Source organism: Hylobates moloch, unplaced genomic scaffold, assembly GCF_009828535.3.
Source record: "Hylobates moloch isolate HMO894 unplaced genomic scaffold, HMol_V3 SCAFFOLD_2, whole genome shotgun sequence".
NCBI classification, from domain to species: domain Eukaryota; kingdom Metazoa; phylum Chordata; class Mammalia; order Primates; family Hylobatidae; genus Hylobates; species Hylobates moloch.
In genome coordinates, this window is record NW_026652277.1 from 21,338,962 (window position 1) to 21,357,303 (window position 18,342).

General features: G+C 39.8%; 1 protein-coding gene and 1 non-coding gene across 13 annotated transcripts in view; one reads left to right on the forward strand and one right to left on the reverse strand.

Annotated features, from left to right (window-relative positions):
- The window catches only part of MLLT10 (MLLT10 histone lysine methyltransferase DOT1L cofactor), a 218,368-nt gene that overhangs the window by 121,663 nt on the left and 78,363 nt on the right, over positions 1-18,342 (forward strand). For 11 of the 12 annotated variants that reach the window (XM_032168098.2, XM_058432171.1, XM_032168176.2 and 8 more), the window contains one exon: positions 2,422-2,517. In XM_032168098.2, the coding sequence (XP_032023989.1) occupies positions 2,422-2,517 (96 nt within the window). Of the gene's footprint in view, positions 1-2,421; positions 2,518-18,342 lie in introns of those variants that run through there. The other variant, XM_032168423.2, reaches the window with a different exon arrangement.
- LOC116477233 (U6 spliceosomal RNA) lies at positions 13,032-13,138 on the reverse strand. Its single transcript, XR_004250404.1, has one exon. It is a non-coding gene; the product is annotated as a U6 spliceosomal RNA (small nuclear RNA).

The following is an 18,342-nucleotide window of genomic DNA, read 5'->3' on the forward strand; positions in this document are numbered from 1 at the left end:
AATTTTTTATTTTTTTGTAGAGACGGGGTCTGCTATGTTTCCCAGGCTGGTCTTGAACTCCTTGGCTTAAGTGATCCTCCTGTCTTGGCTTCCCAAAGTGCCGGGATTACAGGTGTGAGCTGCTGTGCCTGGCCTGTATTGTTATTTTTAGTTTGTGCTTTCTTTAGCTCCCATGATCCAATTGTGTATTCTAGTCTGGTTTCAGTTACACTGTTGCTTTAAACCACTCCACGACTTTTAGTGGCTTATTAACTGGTGGGCTCAGCAGGGTTAATTTATCTTTCTTCCATGTGGTATCAGTTGGATTTACTCATAAGGATTCATTAAGCTGGTGGCTAGCTAGGTGGTCAGTGTTGGTCTTATTCACATGTCTGGCGCCAGGCGCTGCTGGCTATAGGCTAGAGTACCTCAATTCACCATGTGACGTCATTCTCCATTTGTCCTCTCTATGAGGAGAGTGTGGAATGATTCTTTACATGGTGGCTGATAACTGAGGTGGCAGAGGTGGAAGCCATGAAGACTTTTTAAACCTCCAGGTTCCTGAGCTTATACACCATCACTTCTGCCACATCCTGTTGAGTAACGCAAGTCATAAGGTTAACCCAGTTTCAAGGAAGTGGAGAAGAGGATGTCTTAGGATGAGAAGAGCAGTGATAACCCATTGTAGAGAATATGGCATGATTCTTTGGGGAGTCATTATCTGCCACAATCAAAATAACTTTAGGGTAAAAATGTTTCCTAAAAAGCCTGAATTAGAAGCATTATTGGGTGGGAAGATAGCTTGTGCCAGGAGTTCGAGAACACTCTGGGCAACATAGTGAGACCCCTGTCTCTACAAAAAGTAAAATAAAAAATTAGCCTGTAGCCAGGCCTTGGTGGCATGTGCCTGTAGTCCCAGCTACTTGGGAGGCTGAGGCTGCAGTGAGCCGAAATCACACCACTGCACTCTCAAAAATAAAAAAAATACATATTAAATGAAGCCTTGTGTGGTGGCATGTGCCTATAGTCCTGACTACTTGGGAGGCTGAGGTGAGAGGATTGCTTGAGCCTAGGAGGTTGAGGCTGTAGTGAGCTGTGATCATACCACTGCACTCCAGCCTGAGTGACAGAGCGAGGCCCTGTTTCAAAAAGAAAAGAAGAGTATTATTGTGTTAATTTACATTTACTGTCGCTAAAGTACTAACAATGCAGCCTGAAAATATCTTAACGTACTTAGATCAGGAATTAAAAGCAAAAAAAAAATGGCAGTATTTTGGGGGTATTAGAGTAAAACATCTATCTTTAATTTGTATGCATTGTGTTCTGCTTGTATGTAAACCTTTTTAGGATGACAGTGATACCAATCTTTCATGACTTGAAAAGATTAAGGGCCCTCGATGGTCTGATTTAAGCTTCATGAGAAATAAACCAATTCAACAAACTCCTTAAATAGTAAATTTCACACCCAATACTGTTTCGTAATGTAGTGATTCAAACAACAGAACATTTTGGTTAAAATTATCTGACATTAAGTTGGACTTCCAATATGTAATTAATTTTTTATTTTATTGAATTCCTTTTTATATTTAGCTCATCAGTTTTAGCACTTTATAGCACACCCTAACTTTATCTAAATTTTTTTGTTAGAGATAACTAATTCATCTATTTTTTTGAGTAAACCCAGGAAATAATTTTTTGCTGGAGTTTCTGTGCCTCTAGTTTCTGGAGAAATTCTCATGCATGGTAGAGGAAAATCTGGTACTGTTCAGATGTGAAGTGCTATGTATACTTTAAAGTACTATTTCAAAATGTTCACAAAAGTATTTGGTGGTGTTTTTTGTTTCTTTTGTTGTTGTTGTTGAGACAGAGTCTCACACTGTTGCCCAGGCTCGGGTGCAGTGGCACGATCTTGGCTCACCACAACCTCCGCCTCCTGGGTTCAAGCGATTCTCCTGCCTCAGCATCCTGAGTAGCTGGGATTACAGGCGTGCACCACCATGCCCGGCTAATTTTTGTATTTTTAGTAGAGATGGGGTTTCACCGTGTTGGTCAGGCTGATCTCAAACTCTTGACCTTGTGTTCCGCCCGTTCAGCTTCCCAAAGTGCTGGGATTAGAGGTGTGAGCCACTATGTCCGGCCGTATTTGGTGTTTTTAAGGAGAAAAAGTGTATATTTTGCTGAATGTAAATGTAGCAAATAATTACAGACTTCAGTTATTTATTACTATTACTTTAGACTTATCAAGAATAAAAAAACTGAACTTACTTAAAAAGAAACTCACACTAGTATTACTTGTTTATGAAACAACACGATGATCAGAGGAAGTGATTTTTGACAGAAGTATTTGTTAATATTTTAAATTACTAGTTATAAAAAAACTCTATTGCATATATGGGGTTATAGTTCAAATTTAAATTGGATTTTACTTATATTCGTTTTTAGAAATATAAAGAGAAGGACAAACACAAACAAAAACACAAGAAGCAGCCAGAACCATCACCTGCATTGGTTCCATCCTTGACTGTTACTACAGAAAAAGTAAGTTTTAAGTATCATATTTTGTTTTATGTAATAAATAGTTATTATGCTGATTTTCACCTCTAAAAACTGTTCTCATTCCCTAACTTTTCCCAGCTTTTCAGCCACATATCAGGCACTCAGAATTCTCATTTCTTTCTTTTTTTTTCCTTTTCTTTTGTTCTTTTTTGTTCTTTTCTTTTTTCTTTTCTTTTCTTTTCTTTTTTTTTTTTTTTGAGAGGGAGTTTCGCTCTTATTGCCCAGGCTGGAGTGCAGTGGCGTGATCTCGGCTCACTGCAACCTCCGCCTCCCGGGTTCAACTGATTCTCCTGCCTCAGTCTCCCAAGTAGCTGGGATTAGCCTGGCTGATTTTTTGTATTTTTAGTAGAGACGGGATTTTGCTATGTTGGGCAGGCTCATCTCAAACTCCTGACCTCAGATGATCCGCCTGCCTCGGCACTCCCAAAGTGCTGGTATTATAGGTGTGCGCCCCACCTAGAATTCTCATTTCTTTTCTTTTCTTTTTTCTTTTTTTGAGACGGAGTCTTGCTCTGTTACCCAGGCTGGAGTGCTGTGGCACAATCTCAGCTCACTGCAACCTCCACTTACCTGGTTCAAGTGATTCTCCTGCCTCAGACTCCCGAGTAGCTGGGACTACAGGCACATGCCACTGCGCCTGGCCAATTTTTTGTATCTTTAGTAGAGACGGGGTTTCACTGTGTTAGCCAGGATGGTCTCGATATCCTGACCTTGTGATCCGCCCACCTCACCCTCCCAAAGTGCTGGGATTACAGGCGAGAGCTACCGCTCCTGGCCTGAATTCTCATTTCTTACCTTATTCTACTGTTTATTCTGTGCTTGTCTCCAAAGCCTGTTGTTAAGTAAGGATAACAAGTGGGAACCATCATTGAGACAGAGAATTTTGGCTGTGGGTGGACTTCATTCACCTGAGATTTTGAATTCTAGCCTCGCCACTTACTGATTGAGTGTTTAGGTTAATTAACCTTGGTTAACTCAATTGTATCATTTCTAAAGTGGGGGAAATTATTAGTGAAATTGAATGACAGAATACATGTAAAGCAATTAGAACAGTATTTGGTTCATAGTGAGAATTAGTAAATATTATTATTGGGATTATTATCTTGTGGTTAATATGAAAACAGAGGGAGACTGGGACAGAATAAGTAAGTCGGGAAATGCAGTAGGAGATGAGTCTAGGGTGACGGGCCCATTATGCAAAGCCGTATAAACCTGTGTAAGGACTTTGTGTTTAGTTTGATCGAAAAGTGAACTATTGGAGGTTTCTGAATTGAGATGTAACGTGGTCTGACGTAGGTTTTGAAAGGACCTCCTCTGGCTGCTTTGTTTTGGACAGGCTGTGGAGAGTCAGAATGGAAGCAGGGAGGCCATTAGCAAGGTATGCAGTCATCCAGAGAGAGATGGTGGTAACAATAGAGATAGTGATAGGTGATCAGATTCTGAATACATACAAAGCCCACCTGACTTTCTTACAGATAAGTTAGAGGCATATGAGAAAGAGAGGATCCGTGGATGATTCCAAAGATTTTGGGTCAGATCACTAGAAGGTATAGAGTCACTGTTAACAAAGAGGGGAAAGACTGTGGGCATAGCAGGTTGAGGTGAAAGAAAGGAATTCAGTTTGGGATGTGGTTTTAGTTTTCTGTTGCAGATGAAGTTACTACAATATGCCAACTTAAAACAACATAAGTTTACTAGTCGTCGTTCTGTAGGCCAGAAGTCTGGGTGGACTCAGCTGTTTCCTCTAATTAGGGTCTCTCAAGGCCAAAATCAAGGTGTTCGATGGTCTGGTTTCTTATCTGAAAGAATCTGTTTCTACTGTTGGTCAGGTTATTGGCAGAATGAATCTGCTTATATACTTGGTCAGGTTATTGGCAAAATTTGGTTCCTTGTGATTGATTGTAGGACTGAGGTGCCCATTTCTTTGCTGCCTGTCAGGTGGGGGTCAGCCCTTGGCTTCTAGAGCCTCTTTTTGTTTCCTTGTGCCATTGTCACATGATCCCCTCCATCGCATAGGTAGCAATGGCATGCTGAATTCCTCTTACACTTGGAATTTTTTTTTTTTTTTTGCATCTCTTTTGCTTTTAGTTGGAGAAAGTTCTCTTTTTAAGCTCATGTGATTAGATTGGATCTACCTGGAAAGTCCAAGATAACGTCCCTATTTTAAAATCCTTAAGTTTAATTACATCTGCAAAGCCCCTTTTGCCATGTAATATAACATATTCACAGGTTTCAGGGATTAGAATGTGGACATCTTGGTTGAGGGGTGCTACCCTGCCTACCACAGATATGTTGGGGTTGAGATAAATCTATTAATATTAGACATCTAAGTAGATATGCTGACTAGCCAGTTGGATACCTAGTCTGGTATTCAGAAAAGAGGTCTCAACTTTGGATATTAAATGTAGGAATTATATGCATATGGAGTTCTTTGAAGCCCACAAGACTGTGAATGATACCACTAAGGGAGAAGTGAGTGCAGGTAGAGAAATAGGCCTTAGGAGGCCCAGGACCTCCTGTGTTGAAAGGTCTGGAAGAGGAGGTACAACCAACAAAGGAGACTGAGAAGAGGCTAGAGTTTGGAAGAAAACTAACAGGATGTGGTATGCTGGAAGCCAAGTTAAAGAAAGGTGGGGATAAGTGAACTGTGTCGTATATTAAGGACTAGCCCTTTTAGTCATTTGGAGGTCATTACTGACCTTGAACAGGTTTTTTTTTTTTTTTTTTTTCTGAGACGGAGTCTCGCTCTGTTGCCCAGGCTGGACTGCAGTGGCACGATCTCGGCTCACTGCAAGCTCCGCCTCCTGGGTTTGTGCCATTCTCCTGCCTCAGCCTCCCGAGTAGCTGGGACTACAGGCGCCCGCCACCACGCCTGGCTAATTTTTTGTATTTTTAGTAGAGACGGGGTTTCACCGTGTTAGCCAGGATGGTCTCGATCTCCTGACCTCGTGATCCACCCGCCTCGGCCTCCCAAAGTGCTGGGATTACAAGCGTGAGCCACCGCGCCCGGCCGACCTTGAACAGTTTTAAATACCGATTGAGGCAAAAGCCTGATTGGAGTGCTTTATAGAGAGAATGGGGGAGAAAAGTCAGCAGTGTGTGCAAATCAGGAGCTTTGCTATGAAGAGGAACAGAAGAATAGGTTAGGGAAGTGGAGATAATGAAGGGTATTTTTAAAATAAGATAAATAATGAGATGTTAGGTACACTAATAGGAATGATTCAGTAGAGAGGAGGAATAATGAAATGATAGAAATACAGGAATATTGCTACAGTGATGTCCCCTAGAATATGCGAAGGGATGGGATTTGGGGGAAAATATCTTGTGATAAATCCAGAGGTTTTTCGGTAAAGTAAGAAGCAATGCTTTTAGTTGTGACGATTTGAGGAGTATTAGAGATTTGAGCGAAGAAAAAAAGGCATGAGATAGTTAACTATAATAATGCAAAAGAAAATTACCACGATGTTTACTATGATTTCTGGGTAATCACAATGTTCCACGTGAGGTTCATGGTCAAGACTTAAAGGTGAGGCAGATTTACACAGCTTTTTGTTTTTCTCTATTCTTGTCCATCTCTATGGATTTGGGCACAGAGTAGGGTTTACCATCTGAATATAGCAAATGAGTGAGAGTAAATGCCAGGGGGGTTATAATGATGAATCATTATATTTAAACCCAGTGGGTAGGGAAATGAGGACAATAGATGAGGGATAGTATATACTGGTTAATGGTTTCTGGTGAAATTAAAGGATTGTTGAAGGCTGCGCATGGTGGCTCATGCCTGTAATTTCAGTACTTTGGGAGGCTGAGGCAGGAGGATTGCTTGAGCCCAGGAGTTTGAGACCAGCCTGGGCAACTCAGTAAGACCTCAAAGATTGTTGGAGTAGTAAACAGTGAATTAGAAATATGAAGTGATATTTAAGAGTAGGATATATGAAATGGAGATTATTGAGGGTTTGAGATTATTTAATCATATCAGAATCTAGGATGTAATCAGGGCATAAGGGGCTGATGTAGGGCAGAAGACAAGATCATTGGAAGAGAGGCTGTCAAGGAACGGATAGACTGGAGGTTATAAAAGATTGTCTAGATGTATATTGAATTCTCTGAGAAGTAAAATAACAGTAGTGTTGAAGACTGACAGTAATGTAGGTCCTAAGGCAGTGGTTGGCAAACTTTTTCTGTCAGGGGCTGAATACTAAGTATTTTAGGTTTTGTAGGCCATACTGGCTCTTTTTAATACTCAGACCTTTGCTGCTGTAGAACAGAGTAGCCATAGACAATTTGTAAACAAGCGGATGTGGCAGTGTTGCAGCCAAACTTTATGGACACTAGAACTTAAATTTCATATAGTTTTCACGTGTTATGAAATAGTCTTCTTTTGATTTTTTTAAAAAGCCGTTTAAACATCTTAAAATCATTCTTAGCTGTTGAGCTATACAAAAACAGGTGGATGACTAGAGGGCCTGTAGTTTGCTGTATCCTACCCTAATGATGAGACTAAATGGTTGCTAATGTCTGGTGACTTGAGATTTTTTTGCTGGAAGGTTTTAGAGAGTTGTAGAATTAACATTGAAGAATGAGGAAACCTACCTCATCTCCATACCCAGTGATACAAGAGCTGTGGGAGCAAAGTAACATTGAGATAGCTACAGAGTAAACAGTGGGTTTCAGGGTCGATCTAAGTTTTTGTTGGAACAAGAATCAGAGGAGATGTTCAGAGAAAAGGATGGGATACATTGCACCTTGTTCTCAGAGTACAGTGGAAGGCTTTCGGCTGTTGAAGGAGGGGTGGCAGGTGTGGACGTAATAGGGGAGGTTCACAACTGTGTAGGGATGAGGCAGGTGAGGATGGACCAGGAGTCTTGATGACTGACATAAAAACAGGGAGAAAATCGTTATCAGATTGACCCTGGTAGACTTCAGGCAGATAAGATTGAGGCCTTGAGTGTTTGAAGAGGTTGGATAGAGAGGTAGTATGGGCTCCTTCTTGATCCTGATGGCTGGTGGAAGACTTCAGTCATAGGTTCCTTTCTGGGGAACGGTGTCATTTTATGTTGGTTCACCACACTCTCCTCTTGATGGAAAGATAGGGATAGGTCAGGGAAAGAAAGGCTGTTTTACCTAGAACTTTAGGGTTCCTTCTAGACTATATGGGTTTTTAAAAATTATTGATATATCGTAGTTGTACATATTTTGGAGGTACATGTAATATTTAATACATGTACACAATGTGTAGACTCCATGGTTGATGATGGTAGAGCACACTTAAATTGAAAGTCAAGGGAACCTTCACTACTGTAATTTTTAAATGTCTGTATCATGCAGTGTTTGTACATTTTTAACCTCAGTTTACCATCTCTTACTCCTTAGTAAAAAATTACATTTCATTTATTTCTTTATTAACTTAGATTATACTGCCTTATATTTTTTAGTGCACTTTTTCTGTGACTAACCTTTAACCCTTTTGTATATAAATGTTTTAAAACTAGAAATTAGTAACAAGTATCTACTTCAATATTATGTTATTAATGTGTTATTACTATCACCTTTTAAATATTTTTACTAGTGTAATATTTTCACACAAATCTTTGGTAACGATAGTAGTGGACCACTGGTGATACATAAGCATTGTTCACTAAGATTGTTATCAGAGGGCGTAAAAGTGTAAGTGTCTTTTCCAGAAACCATAGCTCTTTGTTTCTATGATTGGAGGATTTCGCTTCTTAGGTAAAAGATGATTAGGTGGAACACATAGGATTCTGTGTCTGCAGGAACTTGATGTAGGGAGTCCTTTAATACGACAAAACAAGTAGAGACAGCTTATGTTTTTAGGAAAGTGTGGTTACTCCCCTGATTTCCCCAATTTATAGTCTTTCTGAGCACTTCAAACTAGTTTTGTTCTTCTCATGGTAGAAGAGGATATTGCCAAGGAAAAAAGGGGGAGATGCCAGGTGGGGTAGCTCACGCCTATAATTCCAGCACTTTGGGAGGCTGAGGTGGGTGGATCACTTGAGGCCAGGAGTTTAAGACTAGCCTGGTCAACATGATGAAACCCTATCTCTACTAAAAATACAAAAAATTAGCTGGGCATGGTGGCATGTGCCTATAATCTCAGCTACTCAAGAGGCTGAGGCAGGAGAATTGCTTGAACCGCAGAGGCTGAGGTTGCAGTGAGCCAAGATGGTACGACTGCACTCCAGACCGGGCGACAGAGCGAGACTCTGTCTCAAAAAAAAAAAAAGAAAAAGAAAAAGAAAAGGGGAGAAAGTCTTCGTTCTTGACCTGATAGAGATTTGCTTGCTGTCAATGTTATTTTGGTAAAGAAATTCCTAGATGCTTATAAGCCACAGTTCTCTTTTTAAATTGACAAAATTGAACCTCAGACCTTGTTAAAAGCAATCTTTAACACATTACCTTTCATTATTATTAGAAGACTTAGTTATTTCTCAGCGTCATTATAAATAGCTCACAATTTTTAGTTGTTTGAGTTTTGAGGTAATTTAGCTTTTAAAGTACAGTTTTTGTTTGTTTTAAGGAAGGTTTTCGTGCACCAGAGATAACGTGATCAGATTTTTGTCTCTTTCTCTTTGCAACATTTTTAAAAGAGGATAAAGGAGAACCTAATTTTAAGTAAATCTTTTCAATTAGCTGTTAAATTTTGTGCTGATTTTTTAAGACTTTCAGGAGAAAATTTTTGGTAAAATAAGTTAATTTTTATGTGTAATTTAAAAATTTTAGTGTTTCTTTAAGGATCATCCTTTAAAGAAATCTTTAGAACTTTGAAGTTATAATGAAATCCAAGTGGAGATTTAATCTTTTTTATTAAGTCACTTTATCTCTTTGTTCCTTCCTTGTATTTTTACAACACAACACAATTATATTTAAAAGTTAAGCTTTTTTAAAAAGTAAATTTAATTTTGAATGAAATACACACACACACACACACACACACAATCTTAGGACCATAAGGTATTCAAAAGTCTAATATATCATTAATATACATGATACATTGCACATATTTAAAATAGAAACATTGATAACATTTTGACATATGTACACATTAGTGAAACTACCACCACAATCACAGGCAAGAGTTTCCTTGTGACTTTTTAATCTCCTTCTCCCTGTCTTCACATCCCTCCCCAAGCAACTACTGATCTGCTTTTTGTCACTTTAAATTAGTTTGAATTTTCTATAATGTTAAAAAATGGAAACATATAGTATGTATGCTTTTTCTGTCTGGCATCTTTCAGCATAATTATTTTAAGATTTTTTCTTGTTGTATGTTTTAATAGTTCATTTTTTGGCTAACTACAATTCTATGTATGGATATACTATAATTTGCTTATCCATTCAACAATTGATGGACATTCAGGTTGTTTTCAGTTTTGGGCTGTTACAAATAAAGCTACTATAAATATTGTATAAATCTTATAAGATACATGTTTTTATTTCTCTTGCATGAATACCAAGGAGTGGAATGGTTGGGCCACATGGTAGGTGTGACTCACCATGGTAGGTATATGCTTTTTTTGTATGTGTGACGGAGTCTCGCTCTGTCTCCCAGGCTGAAGGGCAGTGGTGCAATCTTGGCTCACTGCAACCTCTGCCTCTTGGGTTAATGCATTCTCCTGCCTCAGCCTCCCGAGTAGCTGGGACTACAGGCGCCCGCCACCACACCCTGCTAATTTTTTAAAAAATTTTTTAGTAGAGATGGGGTTTCACCGTGTTAGCCAGGATGGTCTCAATCTCCGGACCTCGTGATCTGCCCTCCTTGGCCTCCCAAAGTGCTGGGATTACAGGCATGAGCCACCGCGCTTAGCTGATATCTTTTTATGTGCATATTTGTTATTTGTTATTTTTGGCGAAGTGTTTATTAAGATCTCCCCACCACCTGCTTTTTTTTATTGGCTTGTTTTCTTGTTACTGACTTTTGTGAGAGTATGTATTCTGGATGCAGTTTCTTTATCAGATACATATTTGCAGATATTTATCTCACTCTGTGGCTTATACTTTCATTCTTTTAATCTTTTGAAGAGCAGACTTTCTTTATGAAATTTAGTTTATGAATTTGTGTTTTCTTTTACAGGCTTTTAAAACTATTAATTCAGGAGTATATAGTCATGCAACCCAGACTGGTTAGCCAAATCTAAAATAAACCGGCTTCTTATCACAACTAATGTGTGAACATTGCAGCCCTTCTTTCCAGAATGACCATAAAAAAAGTTACTGTAGAGAAACAGAAACCTAGGTTTGAGGCAAAACGTAAAAACCAAAGGAAAAATAGCAATTCAGTGGTTTGTTGGTGAAAGCAGGAAAGTTGGTGCCCTTCACTGGGCTACTTTGCTTTTCTTACTCTTACTCTTTTTTTTTTTTTGAGACAGAGTCTTGCTTTGGCAGGGTTGGAGTGCAGTGGTGTGATCTTGGCTCACTGCATTCTTTGCCTCCTGGGTTCAAGGGATTCTCCTGCCTCACCCTCCCGAGTAGCTGGAATTATAAGCCACCATCACCATGCCTGGCTAATTTTTGTATTTTTAGTAGAGATAAGGTTTAACCATATTGGCCAGGCTGGTCTCGAACTCCTGAGCTCAGGTGATCCACCTGCCTTGGCCTCCCAAAGTGTTGGGATTACAGGTGAGCCACAATGCCTGGCCTTAGTCTTGCTCTTTTTGTTCCTCTTCTTCAGCCCATCCATGTTAGACCTCAATAGGTTTGAACAAACCATCTATACATTTCTTTGGAGCTTACCACAGTGCTGATCCTTGCTAATGTATAAAAATCCTGTTGAAATTTCTATGTTTATTTTGTATCCTGCCACCTTGCCTAAAATTTTTTTGAGGCAGTTTTGCTCTGTTGCCCGGGCTGGAGTGCAGTGGCTTATTGCAGCCTTGACCTCCCAGGCTCAAGCATACTGCCACCTCAGCCTCCTGATCAGCTGAGACTAGAGAGGTACACACCACCATGCCCATCTAATTTTTTCTTGTAATTTTTTGTAGAGATAAGTTTCGCACGTTGCCTAAGCTGGTCTTGAACTCCTGGGCTTAAGCCATTTGCCCCCCCTTAACCCACCAAAGTGCTGGGATTACAGGTGTGAGCCACCATGCTTGGCCACTTTAATTTTTATTTCTTTGCTTACATTGGGCTTAATTGGCTCTTCTTTTTCTACTATTTTGAAGATTAAGGCCAGGCGCCGTGGCTCACGCCTGTATCCCAGCACTTTAGGAGGCTGAGGCAGGTGGATCACTTGAGGTCAGGGGTTCCAGACCAGCCTGGCCAACATGGAGAAACTCTTTCTCTACTAAAAACACAAAAATTAGCCGGGCGTGTTGGGGCAGGCCTGTAGTCCCAGCTACTCGGGAGGCTGAGGCAGGAGAAGCACTTGAACCCAAGACGCGAAGGTTGCAGTGACCCGAGATTTCACCACTGCACTCCAGCTCGGGTGACAGAGCAAGACTCCATCTAAAAAAAAAAAAAAAAAAAAAAACAGCCTGGTGTGGTGGATCCCCTGAGGTCAGGAGTTCAAGACCAGCCTGGCCAACATGGTGAAGCCCCGTATCTACTAAAAATACAAAAATTAGCTGGGTGTCGTGCTGGACGCCTGTAATCCCAGCTACTCAGGAGGCTGAGGCAGGTAATTACTTGAACCTGGGAGGTGGAGGTTGCAGTGAGCCAAGATAGCGCCATTGCACTCTAGCCTGGGTGACAAGAGCAAAACTCTGTCTCAAAAAAAAAAAAAAAAAAAAAAAAAAGATTATTGTTCTTCTGTCTTTCTTCTTTTCTAATATATACATTCAGTGCGATAAATTCCTCTTTAAATGCTGCTTTCCCAGCATCTGACAAATTTTTATAAGTTTTATTTTCATTTAGTTCCAAATATTTTTAAATTTCTCTATATTTCTTCTTTTACTTATATGTTGTTTAGAAGTGTCTTGTTTAATCTCCATGTATTTTTGGATTTATGGCCACCTTTCTGGTATTGATTTCTGGTTTAATTTCATTGTGGTCTGAGAGAGCAAGGCACTGTATGATTTCTATTCTTTAAAATTTGTTAAGGTGTGTTTTATGGTCTAGAATGTGGTCCACAGTTAATGTTCCATGTAAGCTGGAGAATAGAAGAATGTGTCATCTGCTGTTGTTGGACGAAGTAGTCTACAGATGTCAATTATATACAGTTGATTGATAGTGCTGTTAAGCTTAACTGTGTCCTTAACTGATTTTCTCACTAGTGTATCTGTTAATTTCTGGCTGCAGTATCAATTTCTATCAGTTTTTGCTTCATATATTTTAACTTCTTTTGTTAGTCACATACACAGTAAGGATTGTTATGTCTTTTTGAAGTGTTAACACCTTTATCTTATTTTATTACTCTCTTTAGTCCTGATAACTTTCTTTGCTCTGAGTCTGTTCTGTTCATAATTAATATAGTATTTCTGCTTTTTAAAAATTAGCATTAGCATGGTGTATCTTTCTCCATTTCCTTTTTATTTATTTATTTTTATGTGGAACACTTCATGAATTTGCGTGTCACCCTTGCACAGGGGCCCTACTAATCTTCTCTGTATCATTCTAATTTTTTTATGTGTGCTGCCAAAGCGAGCATGATTTCCTTTAAACTCTACATGTCTTTATATTTAAAGTAGGTTTCCTGTAGACAACATATAGTTGCTGCATGGTTTTGGATCTGTGACAATCTTTATTTTTTAATTGGGGTATTTAGACCATTGCCATTTAAGGTGATTATTGATATAATTGGGTTAATATCTACCATATTTATCACTATTTTTCTTTTTAAAATTTTTGTTACTGTTTTTGTCATTCACAGCTTTTGTGGTTTTTATTGAATATTTTATATGATTGCATTTTCTTGTCTTTTTTTTTTTTTTCACCCTCTTATCACACTTTGTTTTATTTCACTGTCTGCTTGATTGCATGTTTTCTGGGGCAAATTCAGATATCATTCTTACACTTAGTGCCTGTGTGGGTAAGGTGTTTTCCTCTGGCTTCCTTCGTGGATTTTAATCTTTGAGCATGGAGGTGTACTTCCCTTACCCCCTCCTTTTTTGCATCTATCTTGCTTGGTGTCCTCTAAGTTTCTTTAATAGCTGGTTTGGCTGCTGCCATTTATTCGAGGGGAAGTTTTTGGACGTTATGATTTCAAAGACTGCTTCTCTTTTCTTCTCTTCCTCGTATTCCCATTTTAACTATGTCATGTATTTTGTATATATCCCAGTACTCATGGATATTTTGTTTGCTTTTGTTTTCCAGTCTTTTTTCTCTTTCCTTTTCAATTTTGGAAGTTTTTATTGTCATATCCTCAAGCTTATTGATATTTTTCTTGAGTTGTGTCCCACTCTGCTGATGATTCCATCAAAGACATTCTTCATTTCTGTTTGTTTTTGATCTCTTTGGCATTTCTGATTTGCTTTCATTATGCATATGTTCTTGCATGTTGTCTACCTTTTCCATTAAATTGCTTATCATATTATAGATTTTAAAAATTATTGGTCTCATAATTCCAACATTCCTGCCTTGTCTGACTTAGTTTCTGATGGTTTTTCACTTTATTTAAACTGTATTTTTTGCCCTTTGTGTTGTTGTTTCAAGTTGAACATTATGTCCTGGCAAAGGGAACTGCACTATAAATAGGCCTTTAGTTAACGTACTAGTGAATTGTGGGGAACAGGAGGCATCTTATACTTCTATAATTAGGTTTCAGTCTTTAGGTGAACCTCTACCCTGGAATGTGAACTGCATAGGGGCTTCTTAGTTATTTTTTTCTCCCGCAAGTGGGACAGGATGATGGTTAGAGTTGCCTGAGGTTGTACATTTCCCTTCCCTAGGTTAGTTAGGCTCTGACAAAAACCTCCACAGGTTAGAATCTGGTTAAATAGCAGGCCTTGTTAGGAAAAAGAAAGCTCTGGTTATTTCAAAATGGTTCCTTTTCCCCCTTTATTGGAGGGATCTCTGGGGGACTCTTTCTCCGGTATTCACTCTGTGGGCCTGCTAGAGGTCCTAGAGGTAAAATTCACAAAAGCCTGAGGGTCCCCCAAGACCAGGTCTCCCTGGAGGTTTTCTTTCTCAGGCTTGTCCGCACTGTGCCTCCAGCAGTTTATCAACTAAAATAGTTCAGGTTTTCTTTCCCTGAACTATTCAGCTGCTGGATTTGCTTAGGTAAGTTGTAAGTCTCTCTGTGCATGATTTGTCTTTCCTTTTTTTTTTTTTAAATTATACTTTAAGTTCTAGGGTACATGTGCACAACATGCAGGTTTGTTACATGTGTATACATGTGCTTTTTTTTTTTTTTTGAGACGGAGTTTCACTCCTGTTGCCCAGGCTGGAGTGCAGTGGTGTGATCTAGGCTCACTGCAACCTCTGCTTCCCGGGTTCAAGTAATTCTCCTGCCTCAGCCTCCCAAGTAGTTGGGATTACAGGCATGTGCCACCACGCCCAGCTAATTTTTTTTGTTTGTTTTTGTTTTTGTTTTTTGAGACGGAGTCTCGCTCTGTCACCCAGGCTGGAGTGCAGTGGCGTGATCTCAGCTCACCGCAAGCTCCACCTCCCGGGTTCACACCATTTTCCTGCCTCAGCCTCCGGAGTAGCTGGGACTACAGGCGCCTGCCACCAGGCCTGGGTAATTTTTTAATCTTTTTTAGTAGAGACGGGGTTTCACCTTGTTAGCCCGGATAGTCTCGATCTCCTGACCTTGTGATCCGCCCGCCTCTGCCTCCCAAAGTGCTGGAATCACAGGCACGAGCCCCAATTTTTTGTTTAGCAGTTTGCCCTGTGACCTCTCAATTCACTGATATAAGAGTTGGTGATTTTCAGTTTGTTGAGCTTTGTATTTGTTTTAGGGCAGAGCAAAGACTTCTCTCTGCTCCTTATATGCTCAACGAGAAACCAGAATTCCTAGTATAGGCATTTAATGATATAAACTTCCCTCTTAAGTAGGGCTTTATGAATTTTGATATGTTGTGTTTTCATTTTTATTTAGTTTAAAAAATGCTTTGTGTAGTTTTCCTTTTCTTCCTTGACCTATGAGTTACTTAAAAATGTGTTATTTAGTTGAGAAATATTTAGATATTCACTTTGTTACTGATTTCTAATTTAGTATTTTTGTATTACCATTCCTTTTAAGGTATGCAGAGCATGGATTATCTTGTTAAATATTCTGTGTCTGTGGTTTTTTTGTTTGTTGTTGTTTTTTTTTTTTTGGGGAGATAGAGTCTCCCTCTGTCCCCAGGCTGGAGTGCAGTGGCGCGATCTCAGCTCACTGCAGCCTCCGCCTCCCAGGTTCAAGCGATTCTCCTCTTTCAGCTTCCCGAGTAGCTGGGACTTACCCGGCTAATTTTTGTATTTTTAGCAGAGACAGGGTTTCACCATGTTGGTCAGGATGGTCTCAATCTCTTGACCTTGTGACCTGCCCCCTCAGCCTCCCAAAGTGCTGGGATTACAGGCGTGAGCCACTGCTCCCGGCTCTATGTGTATTTTGAAAGAATGAATGTGTATTCGTTTGCAGTTGTGTGGAGTTTTTCTGTAAATGTCCATTAGGTCAAGTTGATTTATATTAAGTTGTCTATATCCTTACTCGTTTTTTGCCTGTTTGTTCTGTCAGTTATTGTGAGTGATGGGTATTAGGTGCAGAAACAATTAGGATTTTTGTATCTTCTTGATGAGTAAGCCACTGTATTTTGTTAATATTCTTTGTTGTGAAATCTACTGGCTGATATTAATATGGTGAATTTAGCTTTCTATTGATTAGCTTTAGCTTGATGTTTCTTTTCCCATGCTTATACTTTCTTTGTGCCTTTATATTTAAAATAGGTTTCTTTTCTTTTTTCTTTTTTTTTTTTTTGAGATAGAGTCTCTCTCTGTCACCCAGGCTGGAGTGCAGTAGCATGATCTCAGCTCGTTGCAACCTCTGCCTCCCGAGTGCAAGTGATTCTCCTGCCTCAGACTTCCAAGTAGCTGGGATTGCAGGTGTGCGTCACCACGCCTGGCTAGTTTTTTATTCTTAGTAGACACGGGGTTTCACCATGTTGGCCAGGCTCTCGGCCTCAAGTGATCCGCCTGTCTCGGCCTCTTAAAGTGCTGGGATTACAGGCGCGAGCCACTGCGCCTGGCCTGAAGTTAATTTAACCTAAAATAGGCTTCTTTTTTGTTTGCTTGTTTGTTTTTAAGGGGGGGTTTCACTCTCGTTGCCCAGGCTGGAGTGCAATGGCACGATTTTGGCTCACCACAACCTCCGCCGCCTGGTTTTAAGTGATTCTCCTGCCTCAGCCTCCCGAATAGCTGGGATTACAGGTATGTGCCACCGCACCCGGCTAATTTTGTATTTTTAGTAGATACAGGGTTTCTGCATGTTGGTCAGGCTGATCTCCAGCTCCTGACCTCAGGTGATCTGCCCTCCTCCGCCTCCCAAACAGCTGGGATTACAGGTGTGAGCCACTGCGCCCAGCCAAAATAGGTTTCTTTAAGGCAAGGTATAGTCATGGTTTGAGTTTATTCATTCATTGTTGCAATCTTTGCTTTTTAATTGGGGTGTTTAGAGAATTTACATATAATATGATTCTCTGAGTGGTGGTGTTTTATTATAATACTGTTATTATTGAGACAGGGTCTTGCTCTGTCTCCCAGGCTGGAGTGCAGTAGCTTGATCTCTGCTCATGGCAACCTCCGCCTCCGGGGTTCAAGCGATTCTCCCATTTCAGTCTCCTGACTAGCTGAGACTACAGGTGCACACCACCACATGTGGCTAAGTTTTATATTTTTTGGTAGAGATGGGGTTTTACCACGTTGGCCAGGCTGGTCTCGAACTCCTGACCTTAGTTGATCTGCCTGTCTTGGCCTACAAAAGTTCTGGGATTACAGTGTGAGCCACTGCACCTGGCCTCTGTGTAGTTGTATTTTAATCTAACATTTGCTAATCCTTTTCTTTTTGCCCATCATTTCTCTTCCCTTCTGTCTCTCTCTGTCTCTCTCTCTCTGCTGTATGTTTGATTGAACTTTTTTTATGATTCAGTTTTGCCTGATTTGCAATAATTTTTTATTATATTGCATTGTTTGATATAGAGACTACAGTATAGCATTGTTAGCCTATCAGAGTTTACCTTCAAGCAATAGTATACTAGTTTACATATAGTATAAGAACCTTGTAGCTGTATACTTCTACCCTTTTGGTTTTGTGCTATTTTTACCACTTTTTTTTAATATATATATTATAAAACACAATTTATTGTTACTGCTTTTGCTCTACATCATCTGTCTTGTAAAGAGTTTAAAATAGGCCGGGCGCTGTGGCTCATGCCTGTACTCCCAAGCACTTTGGGAGGCCAAAGCGGGTGGATCACGAGGTCAAGAAATCAAGACCATCCTGCTCAACTTGGTGAAACCCCTCTCTACTAAAAATACAAAAATTAGCTGGGCATGGTCGCAGGCGCCTACAGTCCCAGCTACTGGGAAGGCTGAGGCAGGAGAATCATTGGAACCCGGGAGGTGGAGGTTGCAGTGAGCTGAGATCATACCACTGCACTCCAGCCTGGCGACAGAGTGAGACTCTGTCTCGAAAAAAAAAAAAAAAGTAAAATAATGAACTAGTCTTTATTATTTACCATTTTTACTGTTTGTCTGTTACTCCTTCCTTATCTCTTTTCACAGTTTCAGTTATCTTCAGTCAACTGAGGTCTGAAAAATATTGAATGGAAAATTCCAGAAGTAAATATATTATAATTTGCACACTATTTTGAGTGGTGTGATGAGAAATTTCACATCATCATCATCATCTCTCTGTACTATATTTACCATTAG